This window comes from Nannobrachium achirus (assembly GCF_963921795.1).
Source record: "Nannobrachium achirus genome assembly, chromosome: 7".
NCBI lineage: Eukaryota > Metazoa > Chordata > Actinopteri > Myctophiformes > Myctophidae > Nannobrachium > Nannobrachium achirus.
In genome coordinates, this window is record NC_137816.1 from 30,259,476 (window position 1) to 30,279,834 (window position 20,359).

General features: G+C 41.1%; 1 protein-coding gene across 1 annotated transcript; it reads right to left on the reverse strand.

The window, feature by feature from the left end:
• Positions 1-987: 987 nt before the first annotated feature.
• On the reverse strand, positions 988-19,762 carry lipca (lipase, hepatic a). Its single transcript, XM_080729222.1, has 9 exons — positions 19,522-19,762; positions 18,291-18,460; positions 15,826-16,005; positions 14,899-15,016; positions 13,895-14,149; positions 9,779-10,027; positions 8,945-9,059; positions 6,559-6,783; positions 988-4,472 (listed from the first exon to the last, which is right to left on the reverse strand). Exons 1-9 carry the CDS (start codon positions 19,604-19,606, stop codon positions 4,055-4,057), a joined length of 1,815 nt encoding a protein of 604 aa, XP_080585348.1. The 5' UTR covers positions 19,607-19,762; the 3' UTR covers positions 988-4,054.
• Positions 19,763-20,359: the final 597 nt, after the last annotated feature.

The window sequence follows — 20,359 nt, forward strand, 5'->3', positions numbered from 1 at the left end:
ATGTAGGCAATCTGGCCAGCCATCGTCAAAGAAACGGTCCTTTTCACTTAAATGGAGCTCAGTTAGTCTGTTCTTGAGACTATACTATGTCAGTGGTTCTCAAACATGTTCATGTGAAGGACCCCCAAAATTATATTTATTTGGCCACAGACCCCCATCTCAAAATATTTAGTTCCAGGGACCACCCAGAAGCAAAATGTGAGTTACAAACGTTTGCTTTGAAAATACATATATTCAAAGATTTGCACACATTTTCACGACTTTTTTCAAAAATAGCAGATCTACAAGCTCGCAGCGCGGCACTCGGTGCCGCGCTGTGAGCTTGTATATCTGCTATTTTTCACTGGTTAAAGCATTCAGTAATTCTTGGCCTAAATGGGTTAATAGCTGATCTACAAGCTGCTCTCAACGCATCTGTTGTGAGCTTGTAGATCAGATTTTTTTGGCACACGACACCAATACACAACGATTGACAAAGAGGCTTTACAATAGGATGCAGCAGGATCATTCAGCACCTTGCCTTTTCATGCAATTCTTTATATAACATTCACTCCTGAGGTCAGGGGCGTCACACCAAATGCTGGGCCCTGGGTACAAGGATTCACTGCGGGCCCCCCATGAATGTTAACTATTGAAAAATAGCAGATATACAAGCTCACAGCGCGGCACCGAGTGCCGCGCTGCGAGCTTGTAGATCTGCTATTTTTGAAAAATCGTGAAAATGTGTGCAAGAAACTTATGTTTCTATGTCAGTGGTGCTCAAACGTTTTCATGTGAAGGACCCCCAAGATGATATGTATTTGGCCACGGACCCCCATCTCAAAATATTTAGTTCCAGGGACCACCCAGAAGCAAAATGTGAGTTACAAACGTTTGCTTTGAAAATACATATATTCAAAGATTTGCACACATTTTCACGACTTTTTTCAAAAATAGCAGATCTACAAGCTTGCAGCGCGGCACTCGGTGCCGCGCTGTGAGCTTGTATATCTGCTATTTTTCACTGGTTAAAGCATTCAATAATTCTTGGCCTAAATGGGTTAATAGCTGATCTACAAGCTGCTCTCAACACATCAAAACACATCTCAACACACAAAGAGGCTCTACAATAGGATGCAGCAGGATCATTCAGCACCTTGCCTTTTCGGGCACGTACCTTTTAGGCGAAGCCCGAACTGGCGAAGTGGGGAAATGTCCGATACCGTAGCGATCTGGCGAACGTCTTCTGGACAGGGCGTTTATCGTGCGCTTGCCCAGGCCTTACGGCCTGGGCATAAATATAACGATTGCATTCACCACGGCTTCGTAACTCGCGCGGCGCTCCGCCGGCCGCGCGGCCCTGGCCCGCTCTTCGCGGCCACTCGCGCCTGCGGCGCTCGGGGGCGAAGAGCAGGACCAAGGTCCGCTGGCCTTCGCGCCGCTTGCAGTGTCGTGGACAATCGATTCGCCAGATCGCTACGGTAGGAGACAAATCCCCACTTCGCCAGTTCGGGCTTCGCCAGAACAGGACTTTCCCGCCTTTTCATGCAATTCTTTATATAACATTCACTCCTGAGGTTACCATAGTAACCCAGTAACAGTGGGTCTAGCAGTTCAAGGAGAATATTCAAATCCCCATTGAGGCAAGAAAGAAAATAAAAAGAAACTGGTGTCGCCAATGCTTACTAAGCATTCTGATGGGTTCTATGTAATCTCTTCTTGTACATTTGCACTGTATGTGTGTTCCTTATACCCCAGTGGTTCTCAACCTGTGGTCTAGGGCTAGTCTGGGATCACTTAACTTTTCGAGGTTTGATCCGGTCGGGAGAGGAAACCACTTGTTGTAGTACTCCACGGACTACAATTTGCCGGAACTACCAAACCGGATTCAGTTCTAACCCAAAATAATTCCCCTGTGCTCAATGACATACTTTTAGGGCCTACCTAATAAACTCCTTGATGCGGCATAGTTTTGCTTTTGAAAAATGTGTTTGGAATATGCATATTTTATTCCAACTCGTAGCGACTGGCAAGACTACACTAGGCTACTCGAGCATATTAATAGGGATTGGGGAAACAAACGGAGGGAACCAAAACAAAGCGACGCCGCATCTTCGGCTTGTGGTTTCCGCCTAGACCGGATCAAACCGCCCGTTGTTAACAGTCTGGTGAGGCGAGGTTAGTCTAGGGCCACACAGGAGTCCTTGAGGGAGTTCTAAGGGGTCCCCAACTAAATAAGTGGTTGACTATTATTTCACCGGGTAGAAGTTAACCCAGTGAGAGAATGCAATAAGAATGACTAATTCAGATTGCAGGTTTCACTCTGTGTTGTACATTTACTCAAGTACTGTACTTAAGTACAATTCTGAGGTATTTTCACTTTACTGGAGTACTTAATAATGTAATATGATTAATCATTTCACTTCTCTACCACATCTGAAAGGCAAATATTGTACTGTTACTACTATAATTATTTGAAAACTTTAGTTACAAGTTACTTTGTAGATTTTTATTACAAATCAGACCTATACTTTGGCAATTTGAAAATAGACAATCACAACACACCGCTTTGCGAAACGTGAACTTGTAGATCTGCTATTTTCAAAGGACAAAAAAAAACACATGAAAAATGGGACCTTCTGCATAATGAGTACTTTTACTAAGTACATTTTGATGTAAGTACTTAGTTTTGTACTTTTACTCAAGTACATTTTTAATAGCCTACCGAACTTGCACTTGTAATAGACTTTTTCTACAGTATAGGGTATTGATACTTTTACTTAAGAAAAGCGCCATTCCTACCGGGAACGATAACTATAAAGATAACTATAATTATATTATCTATACTATATTTTTTATACTCGGTGTGAACACTGCCATCCACTTGAGTTGGAACGATTTTTAAAACTATACTTTTATAGTTATATTTGTTATACCGGTAGTTATACTTATACTTACAGCGCTCAGTGTGAATGACCTTTAAACATGAGTACTTTCACTCCCTCCACTGTTATCTCCCCGCCTATTGCTGTACTAAATCTAATCCAACAACAGAAATCTTCTGATATGGGGGTCCCTGGCTCAAAGTCTTTTCAAATGGTGGTCCATTGCCTAACACGTATCAATGTGGGGGTCCTTGACACAAAAAATAAAAAATAACATAAAAGTTTGAGAACCACTGCCTTAATTCAGCAGCAGATCTTTGAGTCCTATATTGACAGTCAGGACTAGGGCTGGCCATTAGTTCTACAGCTTGTTATTTCCACAGCCCAATTCACTTTATTGTTGGCCCTTCTCCACGGCGGCGCCTTTGCTGCTGCTTCATTCAATATCTGCTCACTTCCACCCTAATAGGCTACTGCAGGCAGGGTGACAATGCAGGTAATCAAGGGCGGCAGTGGCTCAGGGGTAGAGAAACCACCACTAGAACCACAGAGGGTTCCCGAAGGGTTCCCAGTCCGATCCCGGGCCCCCCCAAAGTCGAAAAGTCCTTGAGCAAGACTCTGAACCCCTAGTTGCTCCCGGTGAGCAGGTTGGTGCCTTGCATGGTTTCCTCCACCATCGGTGTATGAATGTGTGTGTGAATGGGTGAATGTAATGCACAATCTCTGTAAAGCGCCTTGGATAAAGGCTTTATATAAAAAATCCACCATTTATTTACCATTTAATCAGCAGTGTTGCCAGATTTTGAAAGAAACAAGTGTCCAGGTCTATGAAAACAAGCCCAAAACAAGCTAAGTAAGCTATGTTCACTTTACATCAGCTATTTTCATTTCCAGATGGGGGTCTGTGGACAAATACACTGGTTTAAAAAAACATTTAGGAAGCAAGCCCAAATAAACAAAATTAATATACTTTAAAAACAAGCCCAAAGTCGCTTATTATAAGCAGACAAGGCAACACTGGTAAAAAACAAATCCCTCCTCCCCTACCTGGTCACTCCCACAGTGGTCGTAGCCATTAATAAGGTGAATAGTCAGAAAAGATGATAGGCCTAAGTTAGGGTCAGGTTAGGGATAGGGTTATAGAGCTAGGCTTAGTTATATGGTACTATGGAAAACAATGGGCCATCTGACTAATGGCATGGTTTTTTGGGGGTTTGCATTGGGGGCTGTTTTGGTTGATGGTGATGGTGGTGATGATGATCATGGTTGGGGGTTTGCATTGGGAGCTGTTTTGGTTGATGGGGATGATGATGGTGGTGATGGTGATGATGATTATGGGCCTGTGTTGGGGGCTGAGTTGGACCTTGAGTTGGGGGATTTGTTGGACGCTGTGTTGTGGGGCCTTGAGTTGGGCTCTGTGTGTGGCGCTGAGTTGGGGTTTGTGTGTGGCCTTGAGTAGGGGCCTGTTTTAGCCCTTGAGGAGGGGGCTTTGTTGGGTTTTGCTGTCTCCTGCGCTGTTTCCCGCTGTCATCCTTACAGCGTACAAACACTTTCTCTTGCGATGCCTCAATTTGCTGTCCTTCATCTGTCATGGCACAAAAGCTTGTTCTGAAAGAGAAAAATTATGTCAGTTGTATGATAAGTTATTTTCTTATTGCTTGAGTGCTATCTGTCTATGTGTCTTGAGTACAGTAGCTGTAGCCCATTGTTTTAAACTGTGGGGTTGGAACAGGAGGCACTTTGTCCAGTAGATGGCGATAAAAGTCTTCTTTGTTGTAGAAGGATTTTATGCTTTGGGAGTTTGATACTTTTATTAGTTTGTATTGATATATTGAAACACTGGCCATGATTTATATGAATACTGTTTAATAACTGGATCAATCTATCTAGAAGATGGAAACATCCTACATTGTATCATCTTTTTATTTGTTGCAAAGCATCATTTTAACTTTTTCAGTACAGCATGCAGTGGCGGTTGGTATGTATATTGCGCCCTAGGCGAGGTAGTATAGCGCCACCCTATGGCCGCGCGAAGCGCGGCCCCTCAACGGCGCCGCTTTAATCGGTTATTTGCGGGCAAATTATGCATTTTTTCAAGTTATTTGCGGGCAAATTATGCATTTTTTCAAGTTATTTGCGGGCAAATTATGCATTTTTTCAAGTTATTTGCAGGCAAATTATGCGGTTCGGTTCTACACGGCGGCAGAACCATTTTGGGCTTAATATAATAGGGTTTATAAAAGCATGATCTGACTGTCTTAGTCTTACCTTGGGCTGGTCAGGAGGAAATGGTTCTTTCACAGTCACGCACAGTGAGACAAAGTCCTGGCTGATAGAGCCTGAGGTATGTGTTTTGTAGAGGAAGTCAGGTACAAAATCATCCTCTCCATGTGATGTTTCAGGGCAAGCAGCTATATTATAATATCTACCGGTAGTCACGTCCATAGTAGTGAAGAGCTCGAACTCCATGCTTTATTTTTAACAGATGTTGTTTTCAATTTCAATACTGGCGCGTGAATATGACATCACATCAGGAGGGGAGGGGGGGGGCTGCCTGGAGCTGCCAGCCTCTATCACTACCACCAGGGGGTGTTGTTGTATTCGGTCTGAGTGGACTGTTGATCTTACGTCTGCTCTGCAGGGCCGTCACTTTACTTTTTTTTTTCTTTTTCTTCTTCTGGCGCCCCCGCAAAGTGGCGCCCTGTGCAATGGCCCCGCTAGCCCCCCCTGCCGGCCGCCCCTGACAGCATGACAATATATGTAGCTTTCAATGTTATCGTTATGCTACAAGCATCTCTCTGTTGTCTTGCCTGCCTGTTTGCTGCAGTTCAAATGAATCCAAGTGATTCACTGGGCCCTTACATTTGATTACATTTGTTCACTCTCTGGGTTAAATTAACATGGATTTTTTTGACTATAGAGCCAAGAAGGGGTAATAGCCAGGTGGCTACGGGTCTGTGTATATCGGCTATTTGTGGCAAAGATGATGTGGTGTAGGGGGAAATAATACATTTGTTTGAAGTGGTTGATGACATTCAACTTCACTCTCTTTTCACAACTTTTTTCTCCATATTATAACTTGAAAAAAAGTCTTTGAAATGGCAGATTCATCTGGCTACGCGAGGCTAGAGCAAAAGCACAATATTTGCCTCTGAGATGTAGTGGAGTGGAGTAGAAGTAAAAGTACTGAAAATAGGAAATACTCCATAAAATACCTCAAAGCTGTTCAGTACTTGAGTAAATGTACTTGGTTACTTTACACCACATATAATGTGGTTTCCGCAGGGGCGTCACACCAAATTCTGGGCCCTGGGTACAAGGATTCACTGCGGGCCCCCCATGAATGTTAACTATTGAAAAATAGCAGATATACTTGCTCACAGCGCGGCACCGAGTGCCGCGCTGCGAGCTTGTAGATCTGCTATTTTTTTTAAATCTTAAAAATGTGTGGAAAGAAACCTATGTTTCCATGTCAGTGATGCTCAAACTTTTTCATGTGAAGGACCCCCCCCCCCCCCCCCCCCCATCTCAAAATATTAGTTCCAGGGGACCCCCCAGAAGCAAACTTTGAGTTACAAATGTTCACTTAAAAAATACTTATATTCAAAGATTTGCGCACATTTTCACGACTTTTCAAAAATAGCAGATCTACAAGCTCGCAGCGCGGCACTCGGTGAGGCCAACAACAACCCACCTCTCCTGCGTCTCTCCTGCCTTGAGGCTGATCTTGCCCACGGTGAGCTGTGGCTTGGCCCTGGCTCCGCCCCAGGGGATCATGGAGTAGGCCTTGTTCCACATGCTCTTCCACATGGCCTTGGCCCGGCCCTCCCACTTGAACCGGAGCATCATCAGGTCCCCGATGTCCGTGTCCAGCGTGATCAGGAAGGTGTAGGTCTTGTTACCTGAGATCTGCTCGATGCTGTTTTTAACATAATTTAACAATTATAATAATTTTTGTTTAATCATTTTAAAACAAACCAACAAACTAACTAGCGGTAATCTAAGATGTTCAGATACCTCTTATCTCCATATTCTAACATTGTGTTTTTTTTCCCCGTAAATTAACGCCCTATTAGATCATACTACACACAAAAAGCATCAAAAGTAGCAGATCTACAAGCTCGAAACGTGGTGCGAAGTGATGCGTTTTGAGGTTGTAGATCTGCTACTTTTGAAGTTTTTGAATTTGAATCCTGAGTTTTGGACATATAAGGTTTCCACCCGATCCGAGAGGATATAACGTATGTCTCAGTTATACAATGTTATGCAGTGTAACCAAATGATACAGAACATGAAAACGGAAGGCCATTTTCATGACGCATTCATGTCAAGAGTAAAATCAAATGTATGTTAACACCCTTCTAAAAGTGTGAAGATCAAAAGATATAACTCCTTCACTTCTTGCACCAGACAGTTTACAGCCTAACCTGTACGACTGATAAAAAAAGAAACACACGCAACTCAGCAGTAAGTTGGAACATCCTGTGGTTTACTGGTTTCCAGGTAATCACTTTTTTTTTTTTTTGGTGTAATAGACCAACACTAATACTAATATCACTGTTACCATGGGACTGGAGAACATTATCATTTATAAAAAATAGTTAGATCAGTAGATCAGCTATTTTCACTACATTGTTACTAATCGATCAGACTAATCGATTTATTCGATTATTAAAATGATTGTGTGTCAATGCACTGATAAATAATAAGACATTTTTGAAAACATACATGATGAACATACATTAACATACATGAACAAGTTTAAGTTGGTTATTGTTTGTAATAACCACACAGGCACTCAGACAGGCGATGGCCTTGTGCGTTGTTGTGTGCACCGTCTGAGTTGACGAGCCATGATGGACGGAATAGTTCATCAGAAAAACTAACGCTCCCTCCCCCCCTCCACATCAACCAAGGTCTCTCTCAGGTCGTCTCAGCTGAAGTCTTCAGCCTCGTGTGCTTAAAAAAGCCTACCTTCGACCTCACAATGTGTCCCAAGCTTGCGAGGTGTTGTGAGCTTGTACAGTAGTAGGTCGGCTACTTTAGGCGTGCGACTCCATCATAAATCATAAATTAGGCATTCCCCCAGCCATCCTGGGAAATACAACCATCGCAAACTTGACCTTTTTGTGAATTTGGCAAGTGCTCTCTCTCTACCTCTCCCTCTCTCGTGTGTCATTAAATAACTATACAGCAGAACAGCGCACGACAAAATGTATGAATGTTGCGTTTTGAGGTTTGAGGTTTGTCGTGGAGGCTGTTTGCTGTGCTATTAGGGCCTTTGGAGAAATATGAGAGGATATGAAGAATTCAGAGGATATATGCGGCTGGCAGGGAAGCGTGTCCCTTTATGATGCACGTCCAGATCAATTATTGATTCCTTCATCTCCATTTCTACCAGGCAGCCACTATAGAGCAGAGGCAGGAGCCGTTTCTCTCCACGTGTCAGAGCTTTATCTTCGCCGGCGTCGCCGCTGAAGCTTTCTTTCTCGTACAGGAGTTGAAAGTAAAGCTGTGAATATTGCATGTATGAATGGGCTCAGTACAACCTCACCATGGGGAGAAAAAAGAAAGGAAAAAAAAGCTGTTTATGTAATACCTGTGTATCAGTGCTTTTTAACTTTTAATTTAACTAATCGATTTAACCGATTACAAGAAGAGTTTCGATTATTGAAACGTTTATGTCGCTGGGCAGAAACCTCTTATCTCCGTACTTTGACTTTTTGTGTTTTTTTGTGAAGTTGATTATACCACAGCGTCACACAAAAGTATCAAAACACAATATAATAATAATCAATCTCTAATTTAGGGCAATATAGGTGATGATTAAAAAAAGAGGAAGAAAATAGCAGATCTACAAGCTCTGCAATGTTTTCACTATTTTTGTGTGACACCGTTGTCTGATAAAGTAGAAAATAGGGCTTAAGCCTAAAGTGATTAATCGATTTGATGTATAAAACATAAAAAATATAAAACACGATTAATTGAAAAAGTAATTGATAGCATATTGGCTAAGATGATAATGGATAGTTACAGCACTATAGCTATTGTACTTGTGGTGATGATGTGCTGCCACTCACAAGGTGATGGAGAGGTTCTCACTCTCCTCCTTGGTTCCAGTGAGAGAGATGGTGAGAGAAGGATCCACCACATCCATGGGGTTTACAAACTGGATCTTGAACTGGTAGTGGTACACTGCACATGGGAGACAAGTCATTGTACTCTACAACGCTATCAATAGAATCTGTCTGAGCTTTCATCTGAGCATCGTGTTAACAGCCTAATGTAGACAAATAAAATACAAATGCATTTATTTTTTGTTTTTTTTGTTTAGAGTGCCGCTATTCCACTCATCTGGGCCCAAGAGATCAAAACTTTGAATCCCTATCCAAGTGAATCAGATTTGGATTTTGCCTGTTAAAGTTGCTGTTGTTGTAGTTGAAAAGGGGAGGTTCAAGGCCCAACGTCAAATCTTTATCAACTTCATTGGCACATTACATGTTGCAGGTGTAAAGAAGTGGGTGAAATTGTGAGAGCGTGAAGAAAATGTCAATCAGTAAAGATTCTTTACTGATTGACATTGTTTGCATGTCAAAGAGAATAAAAAAAGAAACAATATCAAGATATCGTCGTTGTCGGGTGGAAACCTTGTATGTCCAAAACCGTTTGTTTTGTATTTATCATGTTTAAAATGATTTAAACTAAACGTTGTGTGCTTGTAGATCAGCTGTTTTCACTACTTTTGTGCGACGGCTTTGTTTGATGAAGCAGGGCTTTACTTTGCGAAGAAATGTTCACATTTGAAACTTGGAGATACAAGGTTTCTGGCCGACAGTGACGATATAATCACACAGCATATAAGAACAGCAGATACAGTATAGTAGCCTTATGTACTGTATAATACGACCACGTACGTTTGTATGGCATCCGGGAGCGTGTATTGAGGTACAGTCTCTTGCTGGCCCCGGTGCGGCTGCGGACCTGCTTGATGTGGTAGCCCAGTGTGTTGCAGCGGTTCTTTCTGCAGTCCAGACAGCTGCCTCTCTCGAAGGCCTTGTTGCTGCTGCACCTGTACGCCGTGCTCTGCTTGTCCTTGTTCAGCAGCGAGTCGATGAACAGCTGCACCGACCTCTCGTGATCACATTTCATTGTCTGTTCCCAACCTATACAAGACCCGTAAGAAACTTTAAGAAAACGGCTAAGACAGGGGTCTTCAACGTTTTCAGGGCCAAGGACCCCTTAGTTGAGAGAGAGATGAAGCAGGGACCCCCACAACCTTTTCATAGATTCCATTTAGTTTAATCGTTTGACAGCACAATCATCAGTGCATTTTGGATTCATGTCAATTTGTGTTTTCACATATTTAACCACTTGGACCTTTAATACATAATAAACTCTGTACTTAGTCTGCTCTTTTTTCCCCTCTACACCAAACCTCTTTGCCGAAAATAGCCGATCTACAAGCTCACAACGCCTCGTGCTGCAAGGCGTTGTGAGCTTGTAGATCTGCTATTTTTGGCTAAAGTTCTCAGAATAAGGACACTAGGGTTCAGGTGGTTAATATAAAAAAGGAGAAAAAAAAGTTTATATCACACAAAGAATTGGAGGCCCCCCTGTTGTACCTCTGAGGACCCCCTAGGGGTCCCGGACCCCCTGTTGAAGACCCTTGAGCTAAGAAATGGAGATTGACACAATGTGTCACATGATGTTACTAGATTAGGGATGGGACGATATGAAAATTACATTAAATGTCACAATATTATTGTGGGAAAAATAATTGCGATCAACGATATTATCGCGTTATTCAAAATATGCTTAGAACTTAGAATGCCACTTTTGTTAACAGTATCCCTATTCTTGGGGAACATTCGCCAAAAATAGCATATAAGCTCGCAACATGTTACGTTGCAACGCGTTGTGAGCTTGTAGATCTGCAATCTGAGTTCCCAGAGGTTCTTTTTTTCGCCACTAGGGGGGCGAGTAGATCTGCTATTTGGGGCGAAATTATGGTCCCATTACTGTAATTTTAAATGAATAATGATAAAGTAGGGTATGTTTCCAGAGTTTCTACTGGTTCTACTGAGTGAAGACCTGCCCTCGCTACTCGGTACTGACTATGGATAGACGATCTACTATTGACGTGTTTTTTTCTTTTCTTCTCATTCATGACATTTCTTAGATTGTTCTATTATTTATGAAATTATTTTGAAAAAAATCAGTGAATTAGTTTTTGATTCATGAAAATGTTCTATAAAAAAAAAGCAAAAATCTTTTGAAATAATAACAATAAAAAACAAAATGTTGGAAAAAAATAAATAAAGGTATATTTGGTCACAACCCATAAAAATTGCTCTGCGACCCTTAAAGATGGGTCCCGACCCACTGCATGGGAAACTTTGGTGTGTAGAGTATACTGGTCATGCTGTGTGTTTTCTAGACCAGGGGTCTTCAGCGTTTTCAGGCCAAGGACCCCTTAGTTGAGAGAGAGATGAAGCAGGGACCCCCACAACCTGTTCATAGATTCCATTTACTGTAGTTTCATTGTTTGACATCACAATCATCAGTGTATTTTGGATTCATGTCAATTTGTGTTTTCAGATATTTAACCACTTGAATAAACTTGACATTCTTTTCCCCCTCGACACCAAATATCTTTGCCGAAAATAGCCAATCTACAAGCTCACAACGCCTCGCGTGAGCTTGTAGATCTGCTATTTTTGGCAAAAGTTCTATATGGACACTAGGATTCAAGTGGTTAATATAAAAAAGGAGAAAAAGGTTTCTATCACAAAGATTTGGCGGCCCCCTTGTAGTAACTTGGGGTCCCGGACCCCCTGTTGAAGACCTCTGTTCTAGACATTATTTGTGTGTTGACACGGTGACCCATAAAGCAGATCAGTCACAGTGTCTTATGATGTGTGCTAATGGAGAGGACAGGAGTCTGGAGGGATGCTCTGTGCCTGCAGGCAGAGCTTTGATGCACAGCCATGCTCTTCATTAACTCACAGAGGATGACAGATGATGCTCTCCTCTGCTTCACACATCATAGTGTTTCAGCATACACTTTGTTTAGATCAGTGGTTCTCAACCTTTTCAGGCCGCGACATTGGCATTACAGTTGGCATTACATTTAGTTTGACTCGATCTATTCCATTGTGAAAATAGCCGATCTACATGCTCACAACGCCTCGTAGATTGGCCTCTAATATTTGACAATTTGACCAATGTTTGACCAGAGGTACTAAAAATGTCTTTAAAGCCCTTAAATTGTCACTTTAGAAATGTGCAGATACCCTCATATACACTTAAACTTTATGTTGGTTTGTTTACTGCTGAGTGAGAAAACAATGGGGACCCCCCAAAATAATTTGGGGACCCCTCTGGGGGTCCCGACCCACAGGTTGAGAACCACTGGTTTAGATCACTGTTTCCCAAACACTAGGTTTTGGATTGGACTCATGTTTGAGTCATGTACCAAGTATGGGTTGTGACGAGTAAACATCACTTAACTTTTTTGCTTCCCACGTTTTGTTTTTAACTATTATTAGTTCAAAACATGAGAAACGAGATTCCATAAATTAGAAAGCAAATGTTTGATAAATAGTGAGAATAGCTGATCTACAAGCTCACAACATTGTGAGCTTGTAGATCTGCTATTTTCACTAGCTGGCGTCCTGGATAGACATTATATTTCTCTTTTGGGTCTCGAGATAAAAGGTTTGGGAAGCAGTGCCTTAGATTACTGAGGTACTTGTCTTTAGACTTTGGGGAATTTTAACTGAAGCCTAGCTCTTGCCAGGCCATTATTGTAAATAAGAATCTGTACTTAAAAGGTGTGTAAGTAATATGATTATTTTTTTCTTGTTCTTTCTTTTATTTTTTTGCTCAAAATGTAAAGCTCTATAAGACTCCTGATACTGAACAAGCACTCTATAGAAATGATTACTTGCAGAATATAAACACTTATTTTAACAAAATACATCAAAACAAAATGCTGTGTATCTTCCAGCGATTATCAGAACTGTTCATAATTTCATAAACTACACCTAAACATGGGCCCTATTATGATCCAGGTCTTATGCCTTATGCCTTAACTTCTTTACCTTTTTTTCACTATTTTGAAAACATTTTTAAATACTTCAAATGCTGATCTACATCTGCATGTTGTGAACTCGCAGATCAGCTATTTGAAATATTTAAAAAACAAAAACAAACTAGTAAAAAAAGGCAAAGAAGTTAAGGCATAAGGCATAAGACCTGGATCATAATAGGGCCATAGAATTTAATTCAGAGTACAAATGTAACCAAATGGACATGTATGGGTCCATTTGGTTGAAGAGTGTATAACCAAATGGACTTGTATGGGTCCTTTTGGTTGAAGAGTGTACAAATGGAACCAAATTGACATTGATGGGTCCATTTGGATCCATTTGGTTGTACAAATCAGGGCTAATTTGGTTCGATTTTGTATGCTCTTCTGAGTGTTAAATAAATACTGAAGCTTTTACAGTGTATTCTAACCCAGAGGTTCTCAACATCAAATCCGGGGACCACCAGGGGGTCCCAATGGACTCTTAACAGGTCTATGACTGACTCAGAGTTGGGGTTTCCCAAAGATACAGCAATGGTTCCATTTCCATTTTACCCTCTCAGTATACATACCCCTTAAAAAGGGTCCATGTGGACTGAAGACTCACCTTTTCAGACTCCACCTAAACCCTTAGTAGCACTACAGTAAAATCAATGACCATACATGAAGCTAGTTAGCATTTGTTTTTTTAGGTTTCTTTAGAACTTTGATTATATTGTGTTTTTCTCTAGATAGATATCCATTTACTTTGTTATATTGCTGTTAATGTACTGACCTATTATCTTGTTTATTATTGTGATGTTGTATCTGCTTATTGTAAGTCGATTTGGATTAAATCATCTGCTAAATGCCTAAACTGTAAACTTTAAACTGTAAACCCCTGGTGGGCCCCCCAGACCAGACATTGAGACACAGTGAGGTTTATATACAGTATTCTAACCTTTGTTTGTGATCACATCCAGGATCCCATACTCGCTGATGTGGTCGTACATGTTATTGTGGATTTCGCAGCCGGGCTGGAGTTCCCCTCCGTTGGGGTAGAAGTCGTAGTGTCCTACAGGCTGCTTGATGCCCACGCTGAGGCCCATGCGCTCCTGGGTGAACGTGTGGATGGCGTCCACGAAGTGAGCGTCGTCGGGGGAGAGCCTGTCTACGGCGGACATGCCCTCGAACAGAGGCGCCGCCGGATCCAGCCCTGTTTTTTTTAGACGGCATTTTGGTTTAGATTCCCAAACCCAGAGTCGGGACCTCCAGGGGAGTCCCCAAATGAATGCAACAATATACAATATCGTCGTTGTCGGGTGGAAACCTTGTATGTCCAAAACGATTTGTTTTGTAATTATCATTTTTAAAATTATTTAAACTAGTGAAAACAGCCGATCTACAAGTGCTTGCAGATCTGCTGTTTTCACTACTTTTGTGCGATGGCCTTGTATGATGAAGCAGTGCTTTACTTTGCGAAAGAATTTACAAATTTGAAACTTGGAGATACAAGGTTTCTGCCCAACAGTGACAATATGTACCCTGCTATGAAACAGGGTTTCTGCACATTTCTAAAGTTACAATTTTCTTACTTTTAAGAGCTTTTTTAATACCAAATCAGACAAATTGTCAAATATTACATAAGAAAGAGGCAAACTTTGTAACATAGCATAAGCTTGCAGTAAGCTTGTATATCTGTAGATTTTTGAATAGCCAACAAAACAAATCTAAAATCACAAAGATGCCTTCCCGGTTTTAATGGGATAAACATAAACATAAACTCACTCTGTCACATGTACATGATCCAAACAAGTATAACATTCCTTGCACAAACATATTGCCAAATAAAAGACTTCCGGTTGTGATTAATAATTTGAAATATAGGCCTAGTAATGGAATAGAATTTTCAAGCTGACCAAGTATGGTAAAATAACTATAATTATTGAGAGATTCATTCCTCACCAGTAATGCGTCCGATCTTCCGTGAGCCTCCCAGGCGACTTCCAGCAAATCCAGATATGTGAGCGCCGAGGCTGTAGCCGATTAAATGAACCTTTTTGGCTGGGAACTGGAAGAACTCCTGTGGGGTGATTGACATCCATACAAACAATGTTTTATACAGTACTTTTTCTATAAAAAATGTAAATGGAGAGGAATTAACTGAAATGAATGGAGTGGAATTAACACAGTAAAATCCTCAAAGTTAATTTAACTGAGGGTGAATGTATTCCATCAGACTATGGAACAATTACCAGTCAATCATCAGGCTGTTAGTGTTGAACATACAGTCTTGGTGACATGGGCTGTCACAGTCACACAGACATGTTATCACTTTATGTATACAGTATATAGAGTGTTTCCCATTAATTAACTAGACTGTGGTGGTCTAATTTGTCCCTACATTTGCAGTGATGTCATTACGTGCATCCCGCATCAAAAACTCATTCAAGTCACCCAGGGACTCATTCATGTCATGGTCCTGGGGTCCCGGGGATGCGCCTCCATTGGAGTCCATGTTAAAATAATTTACTGCGTCGCGGTAAAAGAAAAAAAAAACACCACCATTGTTCATGGGTGAAAGCGTCCTACTTTACCCTACGTTAACACAAATAAAATCCACGTAGAAAGTCTTAAACAGGCGATAGAAACGTCAATGTTTTGATTCCACCGACGTCCGACGCCATTTTGCGCGCATAAACTTTATATTGAGGACTCAAAACTTTTCTGGGACCCATTTGAATGACCACCTGTGGGTGGTCATTCAAATGGTCATGAAAACCTAGTAACATCACTGCATTTGTACAATCTGCAGTGTTAATTTAACACTGAGGATTCTACTGTGTAGGTCAATAGTGACATGATGTGTCATTCAACAGAATAGTATAGTACCTCTATGCTGCGCAGGAAGTGGGCGATGTCCAGTCCGACGGCGCGGGTGTTCTTGGCGGCGATGGGGTAGTGATGGTGGGCCAGCGTGAGCCAGTCTGTTATCACCACGTTTACGTCCACCAGAGATGTCTTCAGAGCATTGGCCAGACGCATGACCCAGTGTTCCATCATACCATCCAGCTTAGATAGAGAAGAAATAAAGAAGATTGATTATTCTCTTTCTCTATATAATTCTATAATATCTGTTCAAGTTGAAGGCCCCATCCACATCAAGCACTATAACGTATTGGTGTCGGGTGGAAAAATGTAACACTGTTACATTTTCAGAAAAAGCGAAAATAGCAGATCTGCAAGCTTGAAACGAGAAGCGAAGCGACTTTTGGGGCTTTTGTATAACACTGTAGTATGGTCAAGTAGTTTATATACGAAAGTTAAAGGAAAAATTGGCAAGCTTTTGTGTACACAAAAACATTCCCCCCTCTCCCTCCCCTCTATGAGAGGCATAAAACAGGTAGTTGTCTTTGATGCTTTTATTGATTAGAGAGATCACTAACGAGGACTTGACACTTTTAGGGCCCAATCAATTAACTTAGTGCACAACCCCTTTGAAGTTCAAAGGGAGCAATTAAGAGCTCTGGCTGAGCTCCCCCTGACAAAAACGTCCCTCCACTGTTTCTGTTGACGTTTAATGTCAACATAAAGAGTGGAACAGAACAGAAATACAGCCAGGGGATGTGTCTTTCTGCAAGGAAACACCCCAGCACAATAATATAGTTACTGATGAAGGGAAATGACTGCTAAAAATGTATATACATATATATTTTTTACAGTCTTAAAGTTACCTATTTTTCCTTTAAGGTAAGTTAAAAGGATAACAAAAAAGGTCCTGGGGACGTGTTTCCATTGTGGTCCTATGTATTCAATTCATCAACATGGCATACAAGCACTATTATGTACAAAAGAGTAAAGAGTGCAATCTGGTGCACTCAAAATTAAGAGGCTAGATATAAAGAACTACACACATCATTACTGTGCTATTGCCAACATCAATTACAGCCAGTGGTATGGCAGAGTATTTCCAATTGTACTTCTGTGAGGCAAATATTGTACTTTTATTCCACTCCAATTATTTGACAACTTAAGTTACTAGTTAGTTTGTACAGTAGATTTTGATTATTATTACAAAACATACATTAAAGGAGTAGTTCACCCCCAAAATGCCTTTTTTTCTATTGATTAGTCAAGCCATGGAGAGTAGAGTTCAATAATATTTTTTGGTTTTTGTCACATTCCTAAGACAAAAATTTGATTCGAGTAAATTTACCCCCATTGATTCAGGATGGGGACCCGTTTTGAAACGGGTCCCCATCCGGAACGAATGGGGGTAAATTCATTGTTATCACATTTTTGTCTTAGGAATGCGACAAAAAACTAAAAATATTATTGAACTCTTGTCTCCATGGTGTGACTAATCAATAGAAAAAAAGTCATTTTGGGGGTGAACTACTCCTTTAACCACTTCAGCTCGGTATACATTTCGGTCATTTGAAAATCTGCATAATGAATACTTTTACTTTTGGTACTTTAAGTACATTTTGATGCCAATAGTTTTGTACTTTTGTATTCAAGAAAAGTACTGTACAGTACTGCTCTAGTCCAGTGCTGCTACTTTGCTCTCGTCTTGTTACTCTGTGTGTCTTGTGTTACTGCCTGCCAGTGCCTGGAGTCTGGTGCTGTTGACAGACCCACAAAGCACTGCGCGCTGACTAAAGATCGTCTATTAAGAAGATGAGTCACCTCATTGGTCTGAGAAAATACCGAGGTCATGACCTCTGTGTCCTCAATGGTAGCTACGGCCATGAACCCTATATCCCACACAGAGCACTGAGGTCAGCCAACCAGCTGCTCTTAGTTCCCAAAAGGCCCAATGGGCTGAGAAGTAGGGGCGACCGCGCCTTTGCCTCAGCCACCCCTAGGCTCTGGAACAGCTTCCCCTTTTTTATTTGAAGTGCAAACTCTATTGAGACTTTTAAATCCCTTCTTAAAACACACTCTTATCCTTTGGCTTTTAGTCTGGATCTGTTTGTTGTATGTGATGTGTAACTTTGTCTTGTAGCACTCCACTCACATACATTATTGTTGTTGATGTTTGTGTTTTGTTGTACAGCACTTTGGTCAATCTCGATTGTTGTAAATGTGCTTTATAAATAATACATTTTTGATTTGATTAAATACCAATCCCAGTGATATTTGCTTAACGTTGTCTTCGTGTGCTATGTCAGTGGTTCTCAACCTTTTCAGGCCGTAACCCCCTCTTCTGACGCTGTAGTGTTTTTGTTTTGTTTTTTTATTAAAAAAAGGTCTTAAAAAGTCTTACACCTGCCCCCCACCCCGACCCACAGGTTGAGAACCACTTTGCTATGTGACAATCATTGAAGACAAGTATAGGTTGGAGTGCTTCTTACCGACCACCCATGGGTGATGATGACGAGAGGGTTGCTGCTGTTGAAGCCACAGGAGGATAGAGTTGTGGGTGTTAAGGCCTCCAGCATGCAGGTGTCCTCCAATAACTCTCCTCCTGAATGCAGTCTGAAGATGGAGTTGGGCACATAATCCTCCCTGAGCTCTGTGTCCGCTGTACGTTGGTGTACAAACAGAGGAGATATCAGTCCGGTCACAGTGAGTACCTCTGCTCAGCCGTTATTCAGGGGAAAGGGTATGTTTACTTTGAGCCTGGTGAATAATTACAAAGCTGTCCTTCACCGCAGGCTTGTAAAGGAATTTAATTCACAAACCCAACACGAAATGGACAAGCTCCAAATTTCTGATCCATTTGTTAATTTCAGTTTCGTTTATAGTGTCCATTTATATTTATTGTCTCCGCCAGGCCTGTGTGAGGTCAGCAGCTAATCTCCAGCCCCAGCCCCTAGATTCCTTGGAACTTAGAGCAACATGTTAAAGCCAGATAACTGTTCATTTTCCGCCACTTTTTGCTACTACTCCTACAGATTTTGTACACACCTCACAAATCGGTACACTTTATCTCTGGGGTCATCTGATCAAGATGTGTGAGTCAGAGTTTTTCAAATCCCATTCCAATTGGCTAAAACTGCCTTTCATAAGTCTTAGTTTTTATTGCAGAGCATGCTCCGTTGTTTTGGCAAAAACAGGATTTCTCAAGTAAACCACTTTGTCACAGTCTTTGCACAAACTAAATAAAATGAAATTGATTTGAACTCCCTGCCATTCTCTTCCAACTCTAACTTGTTACATAACATCACATGCACGTGGATTGTCACAACAACAGCTTTAAAGGTGCAATCCGGGAACATACCTTATTTTAACCAATCTGTATGGTATGTTAATACAATAAGCACATCTAGTCATTCAAAAAACCTAAAAAACTCAAAATGTTTTTGATGAGTTAAGGAAAACCAATTACTATATGCATAAATCAGTTTTATTCAAGCTAAATCAATGCTTGCTAACTTTGCTAACATGTTAGAATGTACCATAGCTGAAGTTAGCTATTATGGATTAAACCACACAAAGTTTAATGTTCCACTGCAATACAATGCAGGTTATGATTAGGCCTACACTTTGTTTATACACGTATATCTGTTAGCCTTAAGTGTCTACACGTTTAAATCAAACCCCCTTGTCTTTGTGCTCTTTTAAATGTGACAAATAACTCACCTGTTGCATTCTCCTTGATTTTCCTGCCCTCACCCAGGTGAGAGGTGAACAGCAGGCAACACAGCAGCACTTGGAGCAGAGCCATGGTGTGAGGCTCTCCTCTCAGTACTAATCCCTTTAGAAGCAACACCTCTCTGAGTGCTGCTAGAAGAGGCAGGTCTACCACAGGCTAGGCTGAGGCCCTTTGTCTGCCAGATGTAGGACGTATTTAGAAATGGTTAGATGTCTTCTGATGATCAATTATGGCTGATGATCCTGGTCCTTTCAGAAAGGGGAATGGAGCTCTATGCCAATGTACTTTACAGAGCAACAGGGGGAGGACCAGCACAGCACTTCACATTAATAAGGGGTACTTGGTCCCTTCCTGATTGGCTGTGCTCCTCGCTGTATAGTTTGTGAACAGATTGTGAAAGGGCATGAGGGATCTGGTAGGTTGTTGCCAGAGATGGGCAGTATTTGAAATACATGTATTTGAAATACTTTTTTGTATTTTGTCATTTGTATTTGGCTGGGATGGAAAAGAATGGATGTAATTTTTATCAAAATTCTTTCAGGTCTAGTATGTCCTGTATTTGAAATACAAAATGCTTTTTTAATTTAATTGTATTCTCAAATGCACACATTTTAAACTATTTAAATTGTTATGACCTGCTTCATACATGCAATTCATGGCTTTTAATGTTTGATAGGATAATTTCTGTGCCAGTCCTTTATAATGGATGGATAATTAATTGATTTGGAAGTTCTTTGGGAGAAGAAGAATATAGGAGGCAGGCTGGCAAGGTGAAGTGTTTGTTCGTATGATAATTATTTTTTTCTTTTTCTTTTTTGAGCATCC